General features: G+C 49.1%; 1 protein-coding gene across 3 annotated transcripts; it reads right to left on the reverse strand.

The window, feature by feature from the left end:
- Positions 1–791: 791 nt before the first annotated feature.
- Positions 792–8,675, reverse strand: LOC100281828 (RING-H2 finger protein ATL2M). 3 transcript variants are annotated; one of them, XM_023301520.2, is made up of 3 exons: positions 8,421–8,675; positions 6,354–6,451; positions 792–1,454 (listed from the first exon to the last, which is right to left on the reverse strand). In XM_023301520.2, the coding sequence occupies exons 1-3, from the start codon at positions 8,490–8,492 to the stop codon at positions 1,118–1,120; spliced, it is 507 nt and encodes a 168-aa protein (XP_023157288.1). In that variant the 5' UTR covers positions 8,493–8,675; the 3' UTR covers positions 792–1,117. The 3 variants fall into 3 exon arrangements, with proteins under 3 accessions (XP_023157288.1, XP_023157289.1, NP_001148220.1); XM_023301521.2 differs by having other exon boundaries at positions 6,708–8,675; NM_001154748.2 differs by having other exon boundaries at positions 801–1,454; positions 8,153–8,656.
- Positions 8,676–22,616: the final 13,941 nt, after the last annotated feature.

The following is a 22,616-nucleotide window of genomic DNA, read 5'->3' on the forward strand; positions in this document are numbered from 1 at the left end:
GAGGGAGTATCATATTTTTTCCTTGGACTTACTAAAGTATATCATTAATATTTTAAGTATCTAACCATAGACGAGTGAGGGAAACTTATGGTGCCGCCATGCTTACGTGTGTCTCGCCACCGTATGCGTCCAAAAATCTTTTTTTACGATGGACACGGAGCATTCTCAGATCATTTTCGTGAAGCATATGCATCAGAATATATACATTTTTTTGAGAGCGATATGCGTCCAATATCTGGCTACGCCAGCTTGGGCACCAGTGATCCATCCTCCGCTTTTGAGCGCGCGCGCTTGGGCACGTCGATAGTGACGCCCGCGTGTACCGCCGCTGGCCTGCGGAATCTGCCACGTGAAGCCCAGGCGCGACAGCGATGGAAAGCGGCGCCGGCGAATGCGAGGGCTGCGTTCCTCGTCTGAGGCGACAGGTGAGAAAGTGAAGTGAACCGGACAGCCGGGCAGGGTTTGTCACAGCTGCTCAGCTCCGGCCGTCCGACCACACGGTTACACGGCTGGATCTGAATCCTCGCCGAGTGAACTCCGACTGTAAAAAATGATAGGGCGATAAGATAAGTGATCGGTGACAGGCAGGCTGCTGAAAGATGTGGCGCGTTATTGCACAGTGAGCAAAATCTGGAAAGCTAGCACGTCACGACAGTTGGTATGGCCCTGACTTTCATTCCATTCAAGTCTCAGGCCATCCTGGTTCCTTTACAATTTTATGGTGGAAGGAATAACTGACATCCACCTCTTTTTTAGAGATGCGGTGATTTTTGCATCACCGGCTTTAGAAATCACAAGGAAGATATTTGTGCAGCTCTGACCCTTTATGTTATTCAATATTGATACAATGTATATTTACAACATCAAAATGATCTCAAAGGCCTCAGATTCTCAATAATATAACATGATGACCTACTACGTGAATCGTACATAAACTTTTCTTTTTCCTCTACAAAGGAATTGGGAGATGAAACGTCATGATACCGAGACAATGCTGCGGGCGACATGACTAATTGATTAGCAGTAGCCCTAAAGAAAACGCCGGTGCTTGGTTGCAGGAAATGTTCCATATTTGCCTCCGTCGCTTAGCTTTCTACATTCATGTCAATGTTTCTATTCATCGTCGAATTTCAATAATCACTTCTACTGATTCGTGCGTCTCCTGGCTATTATTTTGATCTCTGGGATGTTGACGAGCAGGTTGGAAACACTGAGGTGCTGGGTTATCAGAATTCTCTGGGTCGGGGTCGGGGTCGGGCTCGGGCGGGAGTTGCTGGATGCTACATACCGATGGCATGGCAGCCTGCAGCTCTTCCAGTGAGACCCGGCATATTGGGCAAGTCGTCTGCTTTTCCAACCATAAATCTAAGCAGGCAAGGTGAAAGCTGTGGCGGCATGTTGGTATGATTCGTAGTATCTCTTTCTCCCTGTATTCGCCTAAACATATTGAGCACCTGTTAAAACAAACAAACATTAAATTGCTTAGAGTTGTCTTAGACTAATAATTTACACAGCACTGTAGGCATCACAGCGACTACGAGTAAACCACAACTAATTTGTATGACTATAAAATTATGTAGACATTACCCATAAAAACTCAACCTGTGGGGGTTAACAATCTCCGAGCATTATATTAAGATCTTCTCACGCAAATCGAGAAACCCCTAGAACTCCAGTCCCACCCATACACAATGGCATCGTAGACCGAACCCTGGAGGAATGCTATACCACCATTTCGCATAGAAATTCCAATATATAGTTTGTTCAGACTATTTGTTTGTCCAATCACATATCTTCTTTCCCCATTATCTACCTATCACATATCTTCATTCCCGTGTACATATAGTTTTTACCATTTCTTCTCTCCCTCTCTCTCCTCCTTTTCCTCTTTCTTCTTTATTTACAATGCCACATCATTATTTTGTTTACTAGTTAGGTGCCCGTGCATTACTACGACTCATATATATCATTTAGGTAGACCTTGTTTAATTGGGATAATTGTCCATACGCATTCCAAACGTTTACAATAATTTGTGCTCTATTTAAACTGGTCGTTGTGTCCGATCTCAACACGTCTACCATACAACATGCATAAATGTATTTCATATGCCGAATAAAAAACCATAATTCCATTTTGCGTCATCTTCCATAAAGTGGCTCACGCGGTACAAAACCCTAGTTGCCGCTGCCCCTTCCTCCTCCCCACTTCGCCTTGCCGCCACCAAAGCAGCAAAAAGTCCCGAGCGGCTTGCAAGCATAATGGTGGCAAGGTCCTCGCGTGGCTCGACACGATTTAGCTCGACCCGTGCCGACCCGTCCTTAGGTGCGGTACAGGGGTTAGACCCGACACGGCCCAATTTTATTCTCGCATGTTTTTTCATAAAAAAAATATTTATATTATGTTTTAGTATATTAAACATAAAAATATGTGTATTCTATTGGTTAGGTAGGTGTAAATGTGTATTTGGGCGAAAGGGCCTCTAGCTGAGTTGGTTAGGTGGTCTGAGTAGCACTCCTCAGGTCCTGGGTTCGACTCCCCGTGGGAGCGAATTTCAGGCTGTGGTTAAAAAAATCCCCTCGTCTGTCCCACGCCAAAGCACAGGTCTAAGGCTCAGCCCCGGTTGTGGTCGTTCTCACATGGGCTTTGATGCCGCTGTGTATGGGTGGGGCAGGGGTTCGAGAGTTTTCTTGACCTGTGTGAGAATGTCTTCTTCTTAATACAATACCCGGGGGCTGTCTTACCCCCCGCAGGTCAAGTTTTTTTTTAAATGTGTATTTGGAACCAACAACCATGGTTCAACCTCCACTTGTGTTTACCATTTAAACTGTTTTTTACCATTTAAATGTGGGGGAGCATGGAGAGGTGCATGGAAGGGGTGACGCACGGAGAAACTACTAGTTAATATAATATTAGTAGAGATTGGTACCTAATAAATAAACATAGAAACAACTCTAGTTTATGGGTTGGAAACTTGGGACTTGAGAGTAGGAGAGTGCCCTACTGCTGAACAGTGCGGCAGTGCTCAAGATTTACTTATTACTTGATAGTTGATAGGCGGTACAGCAAATGGCACCCATTAATAATCCAATAGATAATAAACTCAACTATGCAAATTCGTTCCAAATTTATGTGGATTTTAAGTTGAATCGGCTGCAAGTATACACCAATGCAAAATGAACTGATAATTCTTGTAAGCTTCTAAATTTGCACGTTCTGTGTTTCCAAACATAGCATATATAAGGCTTAAGAAATGCAGGAAGTGTACCAAAACATGAAGCAGCAAGGTGATCAAGCCGTTCAATTCTAATTTACGTGATGAAGCAAAATATGGTTAATATTATCTCCAATAAATGCATGTCCACAGCCCACAAACGTGTGGGCTTCTTATGTTTCTATGCTTTGTTAATGGAACCAACAAAGCTTTGAATGATTAGGGGATATAGAAACAAAATGTTAATGCGAACACAAACTATTCAGATTTACGTGGATGATATCATCTTTGGAGTTCTTTTCTTTCTCTTGTTTTAAATTTTTCAGATACTAGGGAGTATGAGATGAGCACGAAGAGAGAGCTCAATTTCTTAGGCAGCAAATCAAACAGACTCAAGACGAGAAATTTGTGCACCAAGGCAAGTACATTAAGGATGTCTCGAAGAAGTTTGATATGGATGAGGTCCAACCTCTTTCAACGATGTTTGACATGGATGGCGCTATGACTCTTTTGTGTCCATATCCACCACGACGCCTTTGGAGGCCGATGAGGATAGTGAGCCAGTGGATCAGAAGAAGTACATGAACATGATTGGCTCGATTCTATACTTGATGATGACGAGACCAGACATACACTTTGTTGTGTGTCTATTTGCTGGGTTTTAGGCTTCCCCACGCACATTCTACAAGCGGGCGGTTAAAAGAAACATGAGGTACCTTCGTTTCACTCCTGAGTTTGGACTTCGATATTTCTATTCTTCAGTCATACCTTTGTGTGGGTACTCCAATGCGGATTTTGTGGTTTGTCAACAGGGCGACGTCTTGGGTTGAGTCGTGTGGATTAATCGGGGCATTAGTTTGTGCAACATGTCTCTTGGCTTGTGATGCGCATGTGTTGAGTCCGGAGGCAATAGTCGATGGCGAAGTTGAATGTTATGCGGGTTTGTGTCGATGAATTGGGAGAGCGGTGAAAGAACTAGTCTTTCCAAGCTATTCGTTTTAACTGAGAAACTAGGTCTTTCCGACCGCGGTCCTCCCCTATCTTCGACAACGTCGGTGGTGGCCCCCCACTCTCTGAGCGCCACCGGCCTGCTGCCTGAGCAGCCACGTGCAAACGCCGCCGTCGCTGGCAGAACTAGTGGGAGGACGCCGCAGACCCTAGCCAGGCACACGTGCGGGCACTGCCGCCATGGAGGCTGGCCGCCGCAATAGCCTCGGCAACAGGCAAGCACCCTAGCAGTCACCGTCTCCCTGACCATGTCCAGCGGCGACGCACCAACCTCCGCCTACCTCTCCCCTAGCGTCGGCCACCTCCTCCCTGCCTGCGCTAACGACCGGTAGCGCCTTCCTCTTCTTCAAGCTTTTCCTGTTGTCGGCTCTGTTCCCCCATGTCTGGTTGGATACGACGCAGCTCCGTTCCCCCATGCCTGGTTGGATCCGACGCAGCTCCGTACCTGGCTAGACCAGCCCTGCCGCCGCCCTTTCTTCCTCGCCACCACGGTTGGATCCGTCCCTGTCGTGGCCTTCCCTGCTGGATCTGCCACTGCCCCTTCTATTTTGCCGTCACCGCCTCCCCTGCCTAAAGGTTGGAGCGGTCCCTCTAGTCAGCGCGACCACCCTGACTAGCGCAAATGTGTGCGCTGCCTCCGGCTTCCGTGGCGGGGCTCCTCGACAACCGGACACAAAAAGAAGCAAGAAGGACCACGAGGCTGATGTTGTCCTTTTTGTGTCACCCCACCTACCGTTGACGCTCGAACATCGACCCCACCGAAGAACGAGGCATCTACTGCATGTCTCCAAGCCGCAACAGCGCACCACCTCGACTTCGGCTACCTTGGCATCCAGGGGCTACCATCTTCATGGAGTTTACACCGGTCTCTACTCCAGCCACAACATTCGCACCCACACGACGCTGCGACTGCGGTGGGATTTCAGCTCGTCGGCTTCTACCTTTGGCTCTTCTCCAGTCTCATCGTGTGTGGTGCCCCCGTTGTGATTGTGGGAGGATGTAAGAGTGTGTCCCTATATTATCCATGTATGTGTAGATGGGCTAACACCACTGTTGGGCTGCCAGCCCATTAGGGTTAGGGTTTCCCCTGGATCTATATATGTAACCATCATCTATGCAATATAGAGCGTGGAGTTTCATTCTCTAACTAAACCTATTCGGATCATTACCACGAAGTGGTATGGGCTAATCCATCTGGAGCACGATTTTCCAATTCCTTGAGCGATTTTGTGAAAACCCTGATCCAAAATTATATTTCAATCTGACTTTAAAGTTTAAAACTTGGAGCTTACATTTTGTGGTCACCTTTGAAACTCACTTGTGAAGACGTGTGCAAAATTTCAGCTCAATCGGAGTCCATATGGATCGATTTTACATTTTGGAACTTTGATTCGGGCAGTTGAAAACGGACTAAGCGAGTGTCACTATTTTGGGAAGTTTTGAAGTTTTCAGTGTCTATTTTGCGATCGGTTTGTTTTGTTGGACACATGCATGCTCCAAGAACATTTCCAAAACATGCACCACTAGTTGGTTGATATGTTTTTGATCTGAGTATTTTGTTCATCTCCATTGAAGTTAAGTGCTTAATCTCTCGATTTTGGAAGTTTCCTCGCAAACACATTTCTAGCTGATTTGAGCGCTTCGTTGTGTTCTTCGGCTATCACCGAGAACGTCTAGGCTTAAGCATCTCTTTTGTGTTTTTTGAAGTTTTGGAGGTTTGGGTGTAGTATTGGTAAGCAAGCCAAGAATGCCTAAAGTGCAAAGAATTTTATTGGCTCCCATTCATCCCCTCTGGTTACCTGATTCGACCCTTCAGTTAAATTTAAAAACAAGGCTAGGGTCTAAGAAAAGAAACGAATAAGGAACATATCTTATGTGTACATAAGAGTTGCATTTATATGACTTGTATTGATAGCTCAACTGCTCAAGGATCATGGGTCTAGAGCTACTCCAGGTAGGTTGCAGCATCAATCACAAGTGACAGACTACTTAGCTCAGTTTTCACATTTCTAGTGAATTAGAAAATTTTCAGTGATGATAATTTTGAAAATGTTCCAATGGCAATGGGAGCACATTCATACTGAAGCACAATAATAACTAACATTTAATTCAAATGAAGGAATTAATACTTACTGGACATCGTCTTTAGAGTTGAAAGCCTCACAATTGTACTTCATAGTAGGAATTGCAGCAATAACCAAAGGTTCCAACCCAGTACGAGTGCGTTCTATCTGAACAACACAAAATGACAGGATTAAATTTCAACTTTTATAATAAAAAACTAGGCTATTTTGCTATTCATTATTTTGACCAAAACTATAATAATCTTCAGGTAACATTTGGTCAGGTCGTTTTCCTTTGTTTACTAGGTGCGTGAGTTTGTTTGTTTGTGTGTGACCTGACCATCTCTCCTGTGTGTTCAAAAAAAAATCAGATAATGCAAACAAGAATAACATGGTCACCAATTCATAAATTACTGTCTCGTACTCTTATTCTAGTAGCAGCACCACACCGGTGAAGAAAAACTGCTAGTTTAACTATTGCTGTCATGGCCTAAGACTGACTCGACTGCAGTAATGTAGTGCCACCCCTGCATCACCATCAAGTCCAGAATAATAAGGATCATGGATCTAGTTGGTTAGGGTTATCTCTTGCAATTGGAAAGTATCCCCCGAAATAGAGAAGGCCAGGATAGGTTAGTTAGCAGTAAAGTGGAGCCTCCTCTATACAGAGCATCCCCCTGTACCCTTCGAAACTCATAAGCGGAAGTTGATCAAGGGCTTAGCCCATCTCATGCCCCTGGCTTGGGGTTGGCCCTTGTGGCCATTACTCCCTTCACGCTCCAGTAACTCTAAAACACCTGCCACGTCTTGACCACAGCTTCCCTCTCCCTCTCTTCTTAATTCTCCCTCAAATGTTCTCTCAAGTCTCTGGTAAATTACACAAATAACATTTAAAGACACAAAACCAACCACTTTCCGGTTAAAAAAGAATATTTAATAGAGATGCTTTGTGAATGATAGAACACTAACTCTGAGAATTATACTTTTGCTTGATTGGCATAGTCATTTTTTAAAATTTAGTACATGTATGAAAAAAAAGAACACACAATGGCCATTCAAACACAAATTTTGCTCTAAAGAGAGTGATTCACAAACTTGTAATCGACATAATATAAACAACAATGAATTGGAACAGATCATTGCAAAAGAGTGCTGAGTGGATCACAGCTAGTTGGCAACATGAAAAATATATAATAACATAGAAAGAATACAGCCTAAAACTCTTATCCTTTTTTCCAGCTGGTCCTGTGCAGGTGCTGTCAACTTGTTGATTGTAAAGTTTGTTCGTGGATGCATAGGGAACTCGAAATAGATCAGAATGCTACCAAAACAATCAAGGCTTAAGATAAAACAAATAAATCCAGATATATCAAAGTTGCACTCATAATTACCAGGTCATGGATAAAAACAATCATAGGTGCAATGAAGATATGGTATTTCGGAGACTGCCGACAAGGCCCTTCAAGGCTAGGACTTCAGTTTCATTGTAATCACATATGGATAGAACAAGGATACCAAAGCGAAGTTAAGTAGCCTGTTATTTTAAAGGGCGCCAGATTTTCATAAATAATCCCAAAAAAACCTCGTAACACTAAGGAATCTAAAGCCACTTTGACTGCATCACACCCACTGGAAAAGCAAGTTGGCCACGTGTGTCCCTATTTAATTCCCCATTTGATTCGGAACGCACATGAAATTCTCATGTAATGTAATCCTCCTTTCGATTTTTATCGCAGACAACATACAGCAGGGACACTTCAGAGTCCATGCCTTTTCCGAGATACGAGAAAATTCCCCTTCGTGGGAAGGACCGTGGACTAGGCAGCAGCACAGTGTCAACAGGAAAGGGGGCGGGGGCATTGCACGCACCGGGCCATCGAGTTCCGCGGCGAAATCCGGCGATGGCGGCGCACGGGTGTCACCACGGCGTTCGCGGCAGCAGATGAACCTCACACAGACGAACGCCGCGAAGGCTGCGGTCATGCCGAAGCCGAGCGCCGCGCTGACTAGGTTCAGCCCCGACCCAAACATGCCCGCTGATGTGCTTCACACCGAGTTTGCCCCACCTCCCCTCCGCCTCCGTCCTCACACTGAATCACTGATACCACCTACCAGACACTGAAAGGCGATAGCCTACCGCTTGAACAGACGGGCTGCCGCTGCCGCGGATAGATAGGAGAGCGGTGAGGTCGCGGCCCGGGGCGCCCATTTGGTGGGGCACGATGCGGAGCTAGCCGGTTGAGGCCAACCGGGTGCGATGCGATGGGGCCGCGAAGAAAGGGGCGACCGGTGCGGCAGCGGCCGGTGGCGAGGTGCGGAGGAAGGGAGCGGACGAGCGCCAGATGATGGAGGCTGAAGGGGCGGCTGCTACTGTGGCTCGCGAGCTGAGACGGAGAGGACTTACTCCGAGTCAAGGCGACAGCGAAGGGCCGAAGGCGACGGGGCGTGGAACTGTCAGCGCCTGCGTCTGCGTACCAGATCCAGGAGGAGAGCGCGCGTGAAGACGATGGGCCACTTTTGCGCGCCAAGCCAGGAGGCCCAACGGTAATGTTACGGGCCCAAACTGGGTCCAGTGTGTAGAAAACGTATACTGTATACATACCTGAGTCTCCTCGCCGCCTGTCCTGTGTGCCTAGGATGAAAAAAACGGTAATTACCCGTTACCGGAAATTCTGGAATTTTACCTGATTTCAGGGATAAATAAAAATGGTATCGATAACAGAAAATTAAAATAAAAATGAAATTATAAAAAAATCGAAAACAAAAATTAAAAAAATTAGTGACTTCGTACCGCTTCCCAATATTTCTCGGCTTTTTGTGCCCCTGACTCCCTAAGCCAACTATTTTTCTAGTCTATATATCTATATACTATACTTAAAGCAACAATTTCAACGGTCGTCATGCGTTATATTTTTACAAATAACCTCTCACATCTATTTCAAATTAATACGTTGCACGTCTATAGATGCCAAACGACGCCCGACACGGGCTAGATGCACGCGAGCCACAACTATGACACAGGCACGTCATGCCGGCCTGCTAACTGTGTCGGGTCAGCCCGTTAGCCTGTCGATCCATTTAATTAAATCAGCGTAACGACGCCCGACACGGGATAGATGCACGCGGGCCACAACTATGGCACAAGCACGTCATGCCGGCCTGCTAACTGTGTCGGACCAGCCCGTTAGCCCGTCGATCCATTTAATTAAATCAGCGTAAAATATTAAAAAACAGTGCAGGAGGTGGGGTTCGAACTCATGCCCTGATGGAAGAAGGGCGTGAGACACTGGGTGAAACTGTCTTACCAGTAGAACATCACGCTAAAATGTTTTTAATATTGAATATAAATTATATATAGGTATATACGTTTTTTTGTAAAATAAGAAAATAATTGTGTCGAGTCGAGCCGGCACTACGGGTCGAGGCTACAACCCAAACACGGCACGACGTTCTTGCCTCTTGCAAGCATTAGGTCGTTTCTGAGACCACATTGGCACAATGGACTACATGGTAGGTTGTTGAATTGGATGGAGCAGCAATCATTTGTCACACTAACAGCAAAATGAAAGGTTATTTGTTGGTTTTAAACGTTAGTAATTGCTACGAAGTAGCATAATTTATATGGAGCGCATCCAGTTTTTATTGATGTCTAACTTTAGCAATCACTCCATATTTTTATCTATCTTTTTTATAAGTTTGACTTCATTGAACTTATTTTAGAAACTTGATCTCACAAACTTTCTCTTATTTGGTCTCTGTATGATGAAATTATGTCATTTTATAATCTCTGTTCATTTAGTCAATCGTTGTGAACTCTCTTCTAATCGCTCACTTCATTGGTCGTGTTGAAATTTTTTTTATGGATAGTTTATGTGGGTATTGTTATAAGCCGTCGCAACGCACGGGCAACCGACTAGTATCTATCTAATAGTTTAGTTTTTAGACTTTCTCTTTTGTAGATCTCGCCCTTTAGACGGCTACATATTGAGATTTGTAGATGTTTTAGCAGATAAATATTCATTTGTATAGCTTGATATTTTGGAAAGCTTGGCCCTTACTATGGCAGTTCATGGTGAAGTGAGATCCATTTTTGTACTCCATTGAGTTCTTGAAGTTTTCGCTTAGGATTTTTTTACTTTATAGTCTCCTTCCTTTGATCTTTTATTGGATCTTTTGAATATGAGATCTTTGGGACTTTTAGTTTAGATAGGAACGTAAAAGGACCTCAAAGGAACATTCCGACCAAGTGGTTTTGTCAAATTTAACTCGAACACAAAAATCTGACCTCTTAACCGATTTTGAGAAAAGTCTGAGCTGAGAGTGCATTTCTATCTACAATTTAAGCCTTGATATTTTGGGGCTCAATTTTTATGGACACATTTGAAACCTCCATGTGAAGGTGCATGCAGAATTTTAGCTAAAGTGCAATTAGGTTATTTTTGGCCATGCTAGGCTTAACGCAGAGAGGGGAGCTAGGCCAAGTGGGCTACCCTTGGACCACGGTCAAAGTTTGAGTGTGTAAGACCGTGTTCAGCAGTTCACATATATAGTCCCCCCAAAGGCCCAAAGGCCCAAAGGCCAAAACATTGTTTGGGCTAGAAAGAACAAAGTGAAGAAGTAAAAAAATAATACTCTTTTCATTTTTTTTCAAACTAGTCAACTTCAAATAAAGTTTTTATTTTGACTTCAAACAATCTATCCTACACTCAAGCAAAAACAATATTAAAAGTCGCCTAGAGGGGGGTGAATAGGCAAATCTGAAATTTATAAAGTTTTAAGCACAACTACAAGCTGGGGTTAGCGTTAGAAATATAATCGAGTCCGAAAAAGAGGGCGAAAACAAATCACAAGCAAATAAGAGCGAATGACACGGTGATTTGTTTTACCGAGGTTCGGTTCTTGCAAACCTACTCTCCGTTAAGGTGGTCGCAAAGACCGGGTCTCTTCCAACCCTTTCCCTCTCTCAAACGATCACTTAGACCGAGTGAGCTTCCTTCCTTGATTTCCCGGGTCACTTAGACCCCGCAAGGACCACCACACAATTGGTGTCTCTTGCTTTGCTTACAAGGCTTTGAGAGTAAGAATGAGAGAAAGAAGAAAGCCAATCAAGCAACAAGAACAACAAAAGAACACAAGTCGATCTTCTCACAAGTCCTAAAAACTAGAGTTGAATTATGGACTTTGATTCGATCGGTGGCTTTGATTTGTGTCTTGGAGTGTTGTGTATTGCTCTTGTATTGAATGAGGAGTAGTGAATTCTTGGATGCCTTGAAGAGTGGTGACCCCCAACCACCAAAATGGTTGTTGGGGAAGGCTGTTGTCGTATGGCGCACTGGACAGTCCGGTGCACCAGCCACGTCACCCAACCGTTAGGGTTCGACCGTTGGAGCTTCTGACATGTGGGCCACCGGACAGTCCGGTGGTGCACCGGACAGCTTCTGTTCACTGTCTGGTGCGCCATCTGGCGCCTGCTCTGACTTCTGCGCGCGCAGTTGCACTGTTCACTGTTCACTGTAGACTTTTGCAGATGACCGTTGGCGCAGTTAGTCGTTGTTCCGCTGGCACACCGGATAGTCCGGTGCTACACCGGACAGTCCGGTGAATTATAGCGGAGTGGCTTCCCAAATTCCCGAAGGTGGCAAGTTTGGAGTTGATCTCCCTGGTGCACCGGACACTGTCTGGTGGTACACCGGACAGTCCGGTGCACCAGACCAGGGCAACCTTTGGTTGTCTTTTGCTCTTTTAATTTGAACCCTTTCTTGGACTTTTTATTGTTTTGTGTTGAACCTTTGGCACCTGTAGAACTTATAATCTAGAGCAAACTAGTTAGTCCAATTTATTTGTGTTGGCATTTCAACCACCAAAATCATTTAGGAAAAGGTGTAAGCCTATTTCCCTTTCAATCTCCCCCTTTTTAGTGATTGATGCCAACACAAACCAAAGCAAATATATAAGTGCAGAATTGAACTAGTTTACATAATGTAAGTGCAAAGGTTACTTGGAATTAAACCAATATATATTTTCATAAGATATGCATGGTTTGCTTTCTTCATTTTTAACATTTTGGACCACTCTTGCACCACTTGTTTTGTTTTTGCAAACTCTTTTGGAAATTCCTTTTCAAAATCTTTTTGCAAATAGTCAAAGGCAAATGAATAAGGTTTTGAGAAGCATTTTCAAGATTTGAAATTTTCTCCCCCTGTTTCAAATGCTTTTTCCTTTGACTAGACAAAACTCCCCCTCAATGAAATTCTCCTCTTAGTGTTCAAGAGGGTTTTAGATATTAATTTTGAAGAGGTTATACCAATAGTATATCAAACATAAGATATCAATTGAAACAACTTCTTTAATACAAATTGAAAGAACACATTTTTGAAAATGGTGGTGGTGCGGTCCTGTGGTGGTGCGGTCCTTTTGCTTTGGGCTAATACTTTCTCCCCCTTTCCAAATCAGGGGTACCCTCTCCTACATCATGAATACACCGCGCCCATGCGACGTCTCCTCGCCACGCGGAGGACCGCGCCTGACCCCACCGGATGGGCAGGCCAAAGGGCGCCACGTGGCAAGGAAGGACACCGGACCCCTATATACATACAAGTCCAGAGCCTCCGGGTAGGTCCGAACTCCAGCAGGGTCACGGAACGAGAAGGACCCTGGTGTGTGCAGGGGTCCAGTGCTGACACGTGTGTGGGCCTTGCCCTCCACTTCCCGCTCAGGTGGAGACCTGCTGCTTGTGGCCCATGACATAAGCTATCGGGCCAAACCTGACGAGAAGTCGTGCAACCCCTACATTTATTGAGGAAAAGACGCGTCGCCTGCCACTGCGCTGACGGGCGACGTGCCCTCTCAGCATTTAATGCGTCCCGTCCCATCTGCTTGCAGGCGGCGTCAAGGTCATCCAGCAGGCGGCGCGCCTGCTGGGTCTGCTGGCAAACAGTGCGCCCGTGCTGAGCGGCGCACTATACTCATCTTCTATTCCGCAAGAAGCTTCCCCTCCACGCCAAGGATACGTAGACCTCGAGCGCCAGGGCACAAGAAGATTGCCTCGGCAACAGACATTAGAGGATCCAAGCACTATATTCTTTATGTCCCTGGGCCCACATGTCGGGGCCCAGTCCTTTTGTGCATGCCCCCTTCAGCTATAAAAGGGGAGGCATACGACGTTACGAAAAAAAGTTCTCAGACCTAGCTTTAGGCGGACACTCATAAGTTCATACAAGCTCCCAAGCAATACATCACACAGTGGAGTAGGGTATTACGCTCCGGCGGCCCGAACCACTCTAAACCCTCACGTGATCTCGTGTGTTGATCCACCAGCCTCGTAGCAAGCAAAACGCTTAGGCCACTCCTCTCTTTAGGATTTAGGGCGGGTGCAATCCGCCACCCGGCCGGGGAGATTTCCTCTCCGACATTTGGCGCGCCAGGTAGAGGCCTAGGCTTCGAGTTTTTGCTTGTTTTCTCGCTCAGCATGATGGTGCGGATCATCGAGCACCACGCCAAAACTTCGGAGGATTTCGTGATGGAGCAAGAAGTTGCATCCTCCGCGCCACGAGTGCCCGACCGCCCGAACTCTAGGACTGCTGCCGTACACGCCGTGCAGCAGCACACGCCAGCGCAGGCGTCCCGGACTCCATCGAGGGCAGCGCCTACGGCGCTGTCTGCGGCCAGAGAGTTGCTACGCCACCCCCCTAGCTCCACGGCATCACCGGGGGCCATGAAGCAGTGGCGCGACGACGTCGACCGGCTGCTCGGTATGGTGCTTTCTACTTCGACCAGGTCGAGGCCTCGGTCATCCCGGCGCCAACGCGAGGCGACGGCGTCTGTGCGCTCGCCCTCCATAAGGGGTGCACAGACCGACGACCTCCGGGTGGAGCTCAACCGTAGGCGTACGGGAGAAGACGCCCGGGTCTCCTTGGAAAGGGCGCGTGAGCGTCGCCAAAACATCAATGGCCGCGACCTCGATCAGGACTTCGCTACGGTAGCACCGCAGACACCAATGGGCACCCGGTCCCCAACGGGTGTCCCCTTGGCCGGCGTAGGCTGCACCGCACTAGCGGATCATCTTCGCGCGACGTCCTGGCCACCCAAGTTCCGGCCGCACCTGCCAGAAAAATACGACGGAACATCAAACCCGTCAGAGTTCCTGCAGGTGTACGTTACCGCCATCACGGCAGCAGGTGGAAACACCACCGTGATGGCAACATACTTTCATGTGGCCTTGTCTGGACCTGCCCGGACCTGGCTCATGAACCTCACCCCGGGATCAGTAAACTCCTGGGAAGAACTCCGTGCGCGGTTCGTGGCAAACTTCGCCGGTGCTTACCAGCAGCACGGTGTGGAGGCCCACCTCCATGCAGTGAGGCAGGAGCCCGGGGAAACCCTCCGGAAGTTCATCTCCCGCTTCACCAAGGTACGAGGTATGATACCCCGTATTTCTGATGCTTCTATCATCACGGCCTTCCGACAGGGAGTACGCGATGAAAAAATGTTGGAGAATTTGGCCACACATGACGTGGAAACTGTCCCCACACTCTTCGCTCTGGCCGACAAATGTGCCAGAGCCGCCGAGGGCCGTGCATGGCACTCGGCCCCACAAACTGGAGCTACCCAGTCGGGTGGCTCGGGCGCCGTCCTCCGGGACGGAAAGAAGAAAAAGAAGAAGGACCGCGACTACCAGAAGCCGTGGTCCACCGCTCTAGTGGTCGCAGCCGCGACCGGGGGCCAGGGTGACCGCAACAAACGCCCACGGCCGCAGAGGGGTAACAGCGGCTCATGCCCAGTGCACCCCAACGGTCGCCACAACGCCGCGGAGTGTCGCGAGATCATTGACCTCGCAAAACGAGTCAGTGAGCGGTGCGAGCAGTTTTCCAAAGACGGGTCCCCACCTCGCCGCCAACCTGGCAAAGAAAAGGTGGACGACGGCGAGGTGGTCGCGGCTGAGCGGGATCTCGGGTATCAGTCGCCCGAAGGGGACCTGAAGGATGTTTTCGTCGGAGGCTCCTACTCCGGTGAAGACAACTAGGCGGACCCCAGGGGACCCCATGCTCCCCAGTCTACGGAGCTGAAGCATGCCTTTCTCCGGAAACCCTCTTGGATCCCCCGTAGATCCATGCAGCCAATAGGTACACGCAGAAGTGACCACAACCAAAGACAAGGGCTCCTGCGTCAAATGCAGGTGGGGACACAGGGTCGGGACCTAGCCCTGCGGCAAGTACCAAACCAAGAAGGGCTCCGTAACTCTCCCCCAGTTGGGAAGGACCCTTCAAGGTAACGGGAATACACTGACCCAGGGACAGCCATCTAGCTATGACAGGAGGAGTGCCTTACCCCGATGCCGAAACATCTCTGTAAGTTCTATTCATAAAGTAAGTCTAAGGGGTCAAATCTGTTTTTTGTAACTAGGTAACACATACGTGTATGACAACCCGGTGGGGTCTGTCCCCGTAAACCCGGCCTATTGGTCTGCACTCATGCACGACGAGTTATAAAGAGAAACTACCCCCTCAGTCGTGCTCTTGTGATAGTTCCATCTTGTTGCTCCATGGTTCTACCTTGCAGTCTTTTAGATAGTACTTTTTAGCTAACCCACCCATACGGTTTCCATCTGTCTCACATGACGACATCCGAATTGAGCAGCCAGGCTTACAGTTTAGGGCCCCCGATACGAAAGTAGGGAGGTCCGACAGCCTGGGGGCCAGCTCTAGAGAACGGGACCCCGTTCCATGGGGTGGTTCGGAGCCCGTGTAGCCACTCAGCCTGGTCCCGTACCGTGGGCCTGCATGCTCCGCCACCCCGTGACGGGAACTTAGTATCTGGAGTTATAAGTCCTGCGAGTCCGACAACCTCGGGACTGGAGCTAGAGAATGGACATTAGTCTCCTGGGGTGGTCCGGAGCCCGTGCAGCCGCTCAGCCTGGTCCCGTACCGTGGGCCTGCACGCTCCACCGCCCTGCGACAAGTGTCCTAGTATCTAGAACCACGACCCAAGGGGGTTCGGACACACAAGTTGGCCACCCGGGCTAAAACCTGTAGGTCCCGAGCATGCATCAAAGGGCGACTAATGTCAGACGGAGAACCCTATGAGATGTACTACTAATGCTTCCTAGCTAAAAGTTGTGTACAGATTCAGATCCCGACGAGTTTGCCTCCCGAGGATTGTTGACGACCTTTTAAGAAACGCTGCTATCCAACCTGAACACACCAAGCCTGCATCCCATGCGGGGGGCCAGGTACTAAGGAGGAGTCAACAACATCGCACACAGCAGGAACGGGTGTCACACAAATAAGTGTTAAATACTGCTTAATAGATAATATCTATTACTTTACATGGGAAGGCCTGGGGGCCGGTTCTAAAGAACGGATGCCCGTTCCATAGGGTGGTCCGGAGCCTGTGTGGCCGGTTAGCCTGGTCCCGTACCCAAAATCCTACACACTCCACCACTCCATGACGGGTGTCCTAGTATTTAAAACTATAGTCCTGTGCGTCCAACAACCTGGAGGTCTGGCTTTGAAGAACAGGCACTTGTCTCCTGAGGGGGTCCGGAAGCCATGTAGCCGCTCAGCCTGGTCCCGTACCGTGAGCTTGCATACTCCACCGCCTTGCGGCAGGTGTCTTAGTACTTGAAGCCACCATTTAGGGGGTTCGGACATACAACTGGGCTCCCCAGACTAAAATCTTGCGTACATATGTTATTACATTTTGCTCTCAAGCAAATGTCATTACATTCCCTTACAAGCGGGACCCTAGCTCCATTTCTGCAGGAATGGACTACACTGCACCAACGGCAGTCGCGCTGGAAGCTGGCTCCGGACAGCCCCACCAACGGCGGTGACCACCTCTGCACCAGCAGCGACAACGACCTCTGCTCCGAGCGGCTCGCCAGCAGCAGCGATCACCTCCGGGTGAGCGCTACTGCGAATAGGTCCTCGCCCCCGTCCTCCTACGAGGGGGTAACAGCGAGGCCATTAAAGCCAAAGAACCGGGGGGTCCGGTGGCAGGTGGAACTGACGGTCTCGCCAGCAGAGGAAACCACCTCTGCAATGGACAGCCTCACCACCGGAAGCGGCCACATCATCCCACCAGTGGCAGCGACCACCTCTGCACCGATGGGCAGCGGCTGCACCAGTGCGCACGAAGAGGTCTTCGCTCCCGTCCTCGCTACGGGAGTGAGGACAAGACCATCCAAGAACGCCGCCTCCACCCGCACGGCGTACGACGTGTTGTACGACCTCTCGGTGCGACTGGTGGCACGGGAGAAGCCGTGGATGTGGCCAACCCACGCACGACACGACCGTCGCCCATGCGGTGGACGGGCAGCCACGCTCCGCCCCAGCGACAGGAGGCAGCGCCAGAGGCGGCACCAGAGCAGCCCAGGCCGGGGAGCTAGACACGCGGCAGCTGACGGCGCCACAGACGGCCGGCCCCGCGTACCCAGAGTTCGCCTCCTCCGCGAGGCCGGCGAACGCCCTTCTCCCCTGAATGATGGAGGAAGAAGCGGACCGCCAAGCCCACGCGGAAGGCGAAGCTCCAACTCGGCACACCCTCCTCCCCAGCACGGATGATGAACATCCTTGAAGATGAGGGCAGGAGGGAGGCCGCAGCCCGGCTTGCTTCTCCCCACCACAAGGCTAGTATTCATCCTTCTGGATGACCACCGGCAGGGGACTGCAGCCGGGCTGCGTGATGAAAATCCTTGAAGCCGAATGGTGGTGAAAGGATGCCAACCCCCATTGGGTTGCACCCCTCCAACGACAGCAGGAAGAAAACAAGATCGGCGACACCACCACGAGCGCGCGCTCTCCGACGGTGAAGTCGCCGGAAGAGACGACCTTGACGCGGATCCCTCCAGAGAACACCGGTGCACCCCATCTGGAGGCCCGGAAGGCGAAAGGGCGCGGTGGTCGCAGGAAGAACGAGGCATGTCTACTGCCCGGGGGATCGACCCTTTTTTAAAGGCAGATCCCCCCACTCGCGCCCCTGAAGCGTCACGGGTGAAGTCTCCCCCAGCGTACACCAAGGATACCACCTTATGACACGGGGGCCAGGCCCCACATGTCATACAGACCTACCCTAAGAAGGAGCGTGCAACTGCCCTGCGGTTATGTGCTCCTCCATTTTCGAGGCAACCAACGGTCAAGAAGGCGAACCGCCGCACATAGGGCATGCAACTGCCCCACGGTTAGGCACCCCTTCGTCTTCGCCGCACCCAGCGGTCAAAGAGGCGAATCGCCGCGCAAGAAGCATACAACCGTCCCACGGCTGTGCGCTCCCTCAGCTCCGCCGCAACTAGCGGTCCAACTCAGGGGCCTAGGCCCACACGCCATGTAACCGGCGTGCCGGTTACCGTGTGCAAAGAAACCACACCGCCGCCTGCGCCAATGCCACGTCTTCTCGGGACTGTCGCGGGATTCTGAAAAGGTAAAAATTTTAGAACCAGTGCAGCGACTCGAGGCAGCCCCGCGCATGGCCCAACAATGTCGTTAAGTACGACGATCACGGGTCAGTCAGCCGTGAGAATAGGCACGACAGTTGGCGTGGTCATAGGCGGGCCGACAGTAATTGCAGCAACAGGCGCACAGAAGCAGCGGCCCAACCGCCAATTAGACTCTGGTCCCACCTGCAGGCTCGCATCCTCCCCTGAGGCGGGACCGAGGGCCACGGTCGGTACCCTAAATCAGGGGTACCCTCTCCTACATCATGAAGACACCACGCCCATGCGACGTCTCCTCGCCACGCGGAGTACTGCGCCTGACCCCACCAGATGGGCAGGCCAAAGGGCGCCACGTGACAAGGAAGGACACCGGACCCCTATATACATACAAGCCCGGAGCCTCCGGGTAGGTCCAAACTCCAGCAGGGTCCCGGAACGAGAAGGACCCTGGTGTGTGCAGGGGTTCGGTGCTGACACGTGTGCGGGCCTTGCCCTCCACTTCCCACTCAGGCGGAGACTCGCTGCTTGTGGCCCATGACATAAGCTACCGGGCCAAACCTGACGAGAAGTCGTGCAACCCCTGCATTTATTAAGGAAAAGACATGCCGTCTGCCACTGCGCTGACGGGCGACGTGCCCTCTCAGCATTTAATGTGTCCCGTCCCATCCGCTGGCAGGCGATGCCAAGGTCATCCAGCAGGCGGCGCGCCTGCTGGGTCTGCTGGCAAACAGTGCGCCCGTGCTGAGTGGCGCACTATACTCATCTTCTCTTCCGCAAGAAGCTTCCCCTGCATGCCAAGGATACGCAGACCTCGAGCGCCAGAGCACAAGAAGATTGCCTTGGCAACAAACATTAGAGGATCCAAGCACTATATTCTTTATGTCCCTGGGCCCACATGTTAGGGCCCAGTCCTTTTGTGCATGCCCCCCTCCAGCTATAAAAGGGGAGGCATACGACGTTACGAAAAAGGCTCTCAGACCTAGCTTTAGGCGGACACTCATAAGTTCATACAAGCTCCCAAGCAATACATCACACAGTGGAGTAGGGTATTACGCTCCGGCGGCCCGAACCACTCTAAACCCTCGCGTGCTCTCGTGTGTTGATCCACTAGCCTCGTAGCAAGCAAAACGCTTAGGCCCCTCCTCTCTTTAGGATTTAGGGCGGGTGCAATCCGCCACCCGTCCGGGGAGATTTCCTCTCCGACAAGCATGAATCGCCAAAAACGGATACTTGTGAGTGAAATATAAGCCCTTTTTTACTTTCTCTCCCCCTTAAGCAAACAATATATGAGTGAAGATTATACCAAATTGGAGAGCAGTGCGGAGTGACGATGAAGGATGAACAATTCGATGGAGTGGAGTGGAAGCCTTGTCTTCACTGAAGACTCCATTTCCCTTTCAATCTATGACTTAGCATGAAATACACTTGAAAACCACATTAGTCATTGAGAGCACCTAGAGGGGGGGTGAATAGGTGATCCTGTAAAAACTTGAAACTTAATCCACAAAACTTGATTAGGAGTTAGCACAATTAAGCTAAGTGGCTAGAGAGGAGAACTTGCACAACACGATAACCACAAAGAGATCAACACAGAGATGGCACAGTGGTTTATCCCGTGGTTCGGCCAAGTCCAACACTCGCCCACTCCACGTTGTGGCGTCCCAACGGACGAGGGTTGCAATCAACCCCTTTCAAGCGGTCCAAAGACCCACTTGAATACCACGGTGTTTTGCTTTCACTTTACTATATCCCGCTTGTGAGGAATCTCCACAACTTAGAGCCTCTCGCCCTTACACTTTGAAGTTCACAAAGAAGCACGAAGTAAGGAAGGGATGAGCAACGCACACAAGACACGAAATCAGAGTACCAACACGCACACAAGTCGCAACAAGAGCTCACAACACAACCTGAAGAGTTCACAACTCAAATGGAGCTCTAGTTGCTATCACAAAGAATCAAATGCGCAGAATCGAAGTCTTGATGCTTAGGAATGCTTAGAGAATGCTTGGTGTTCTCCTCCATGCGCCTAGGGGTCCCTTTTATAGCCCCAAGACAGCTAGGAGCCGTTGAATGCATTCCAGGAAGGCAATTCTTGCCTTCTGTCGCCTGCACCACCGGACACTGTCCGGTGCGGATTTCTTTCCTTCATTGGCGAAGCCGACCGTTGGCTCTTTGGAGCCGTTGGCGCATCGGACACTGTCCGGTGCACACCGGACAGTCCGGTGCCCCCTTCCGACCGTTGGCTCGGCCACGTGTCTCGCGAGGATCGCGCGGCCGATCGTTGGCTCACCGGACAGTCCGGTGCACACCGGACAGTCCGGTGAATTATAGCCGTACGTCATTAATCACTTCCCGAGAGCAGCAAGTTCGCCTGAGTCAGTCTGGCGCACCGGACACTGTCCGGTGCACCACCGGACAGTCCGGTGCACCTAGACAGAGCTGACTTTGGCTGAACAAAGCCATCTTTAATTTCAACTTGATTTTTCCTGTTTCCAGCACTTAGATACAATACATTAGTCTCTAAAACAATGTACTAAGTCTGAGAAACATACCTTTATACTTGATTTGTACTTTTTCCACCATTTAACATTTATGCACTTGTGTTGGACACTAAATCACCAAAATACTTAGAAATGGCCCAAGGGCACATTTCCCTTTCAATCTCCCCCTTTTTGGTGATTTATGCCAACACAACATAAAGCAAGTAGAACAAGTGCAAAATCAATTCAAATGAGAACACAAATTTGTTTTGAATCAAATTTGGCATATATGGATCATTCTTTGCCACCACTTGGTTTGTTTTTGCAAATCAAACTCAATTTCTTATCTCTAAGTCAAACACACTTGTTGAAACATAGAGAGAGATGTTTCACAAGAAATTGATCAAGAATTCAAAAACTCCCCCTTATTCCCATAATCAAGTCTTCTCCCCCACAAGAGACCAACTATTGACAATAAGAGGCAAACAAGAGTATTTTGACAAACAAAAGCTCTAACTCTACTATTTTCAAAATTTTCAAGTGGTAGCTGATCCATTTCTTGCTTTGGCCTTATTTTCTCCCCCTTTGGCATCAAGCACCAAAACGGGATCAATTTTGGCCCTTTAACCCCATAGCCTCACCAAAATCTTCAACTAAGAGTAAAAAGGCAATAAGAGTATAGAGATGAACTTGGAATAAGTTACTCTATCATCGGAGTGCCGTGGAAGTCTTGCATGGTCCAAGTCCACCTTTTCCCTTTCAAACCTTCTTTGAGACTAAATTAAGCAAACTCAAGCACACAGTTAGTCTCAAAGAGTCAAGTTGTAGCACATCTCCCCCTAAATATATGCATCACTTGCAAATGGACTTGTGAGGTCCGGGGAGAGCTTGTACAACTTGAGCACCATAAATAAACAACAACATGCATTAAGGAACATGGTCAAGGCATAAAACACATATATGCTATAAATCAATCCAGGTTCCGCGAATCTAAGACATTTAGCTCACTACGCAGCCTGCAAAAGGTCTTCTCATCTAGAGGCTTGGTAAAGATATCGGCTAGCTGGTTCTCGGTGCTAACATGAAACACTTCGATATCTCCCTTTTGCTGGTGGTCTCTCAAAAAGTGATGCCGGATGTCAATGTGCTTTTGTGCGGTTGTGTTCAACAGGATTATCCGCCATGCGGATAGCACTCTCATTATCACATAGGAGTGGGACTTTGCTCAAATTGTAGCCAAAGTCCCTGAGGGTTTGCCTCATCCAAAGTAGTTGCGCGCAACACTGTCCTGCGGCAACGTACTCGGCCTCAGCGGTGGATAGAGCAACAGAGGTTTGTTTCTTAGAACTCCATGACACCAGGGACCTTCCTAAGAATTGGCACGTCCCCGATGTACTCTTCCTATCGACCTTACATCCAGCAT

This window comes from Zea mays, chromosome 2 (assembly GCF_902167145.1).
Source record: "Zea mays cultivar B73 chromosome 2, Zm-B73-REFERENCE-NAM-5.0, whole genome shotgun sequence".
Lineage (NCBI taxonomy): Eukaryota > Viridiplantae > Streptophyta > Magnoliopsida > Poales > Poaceae > Zea > Zea mays.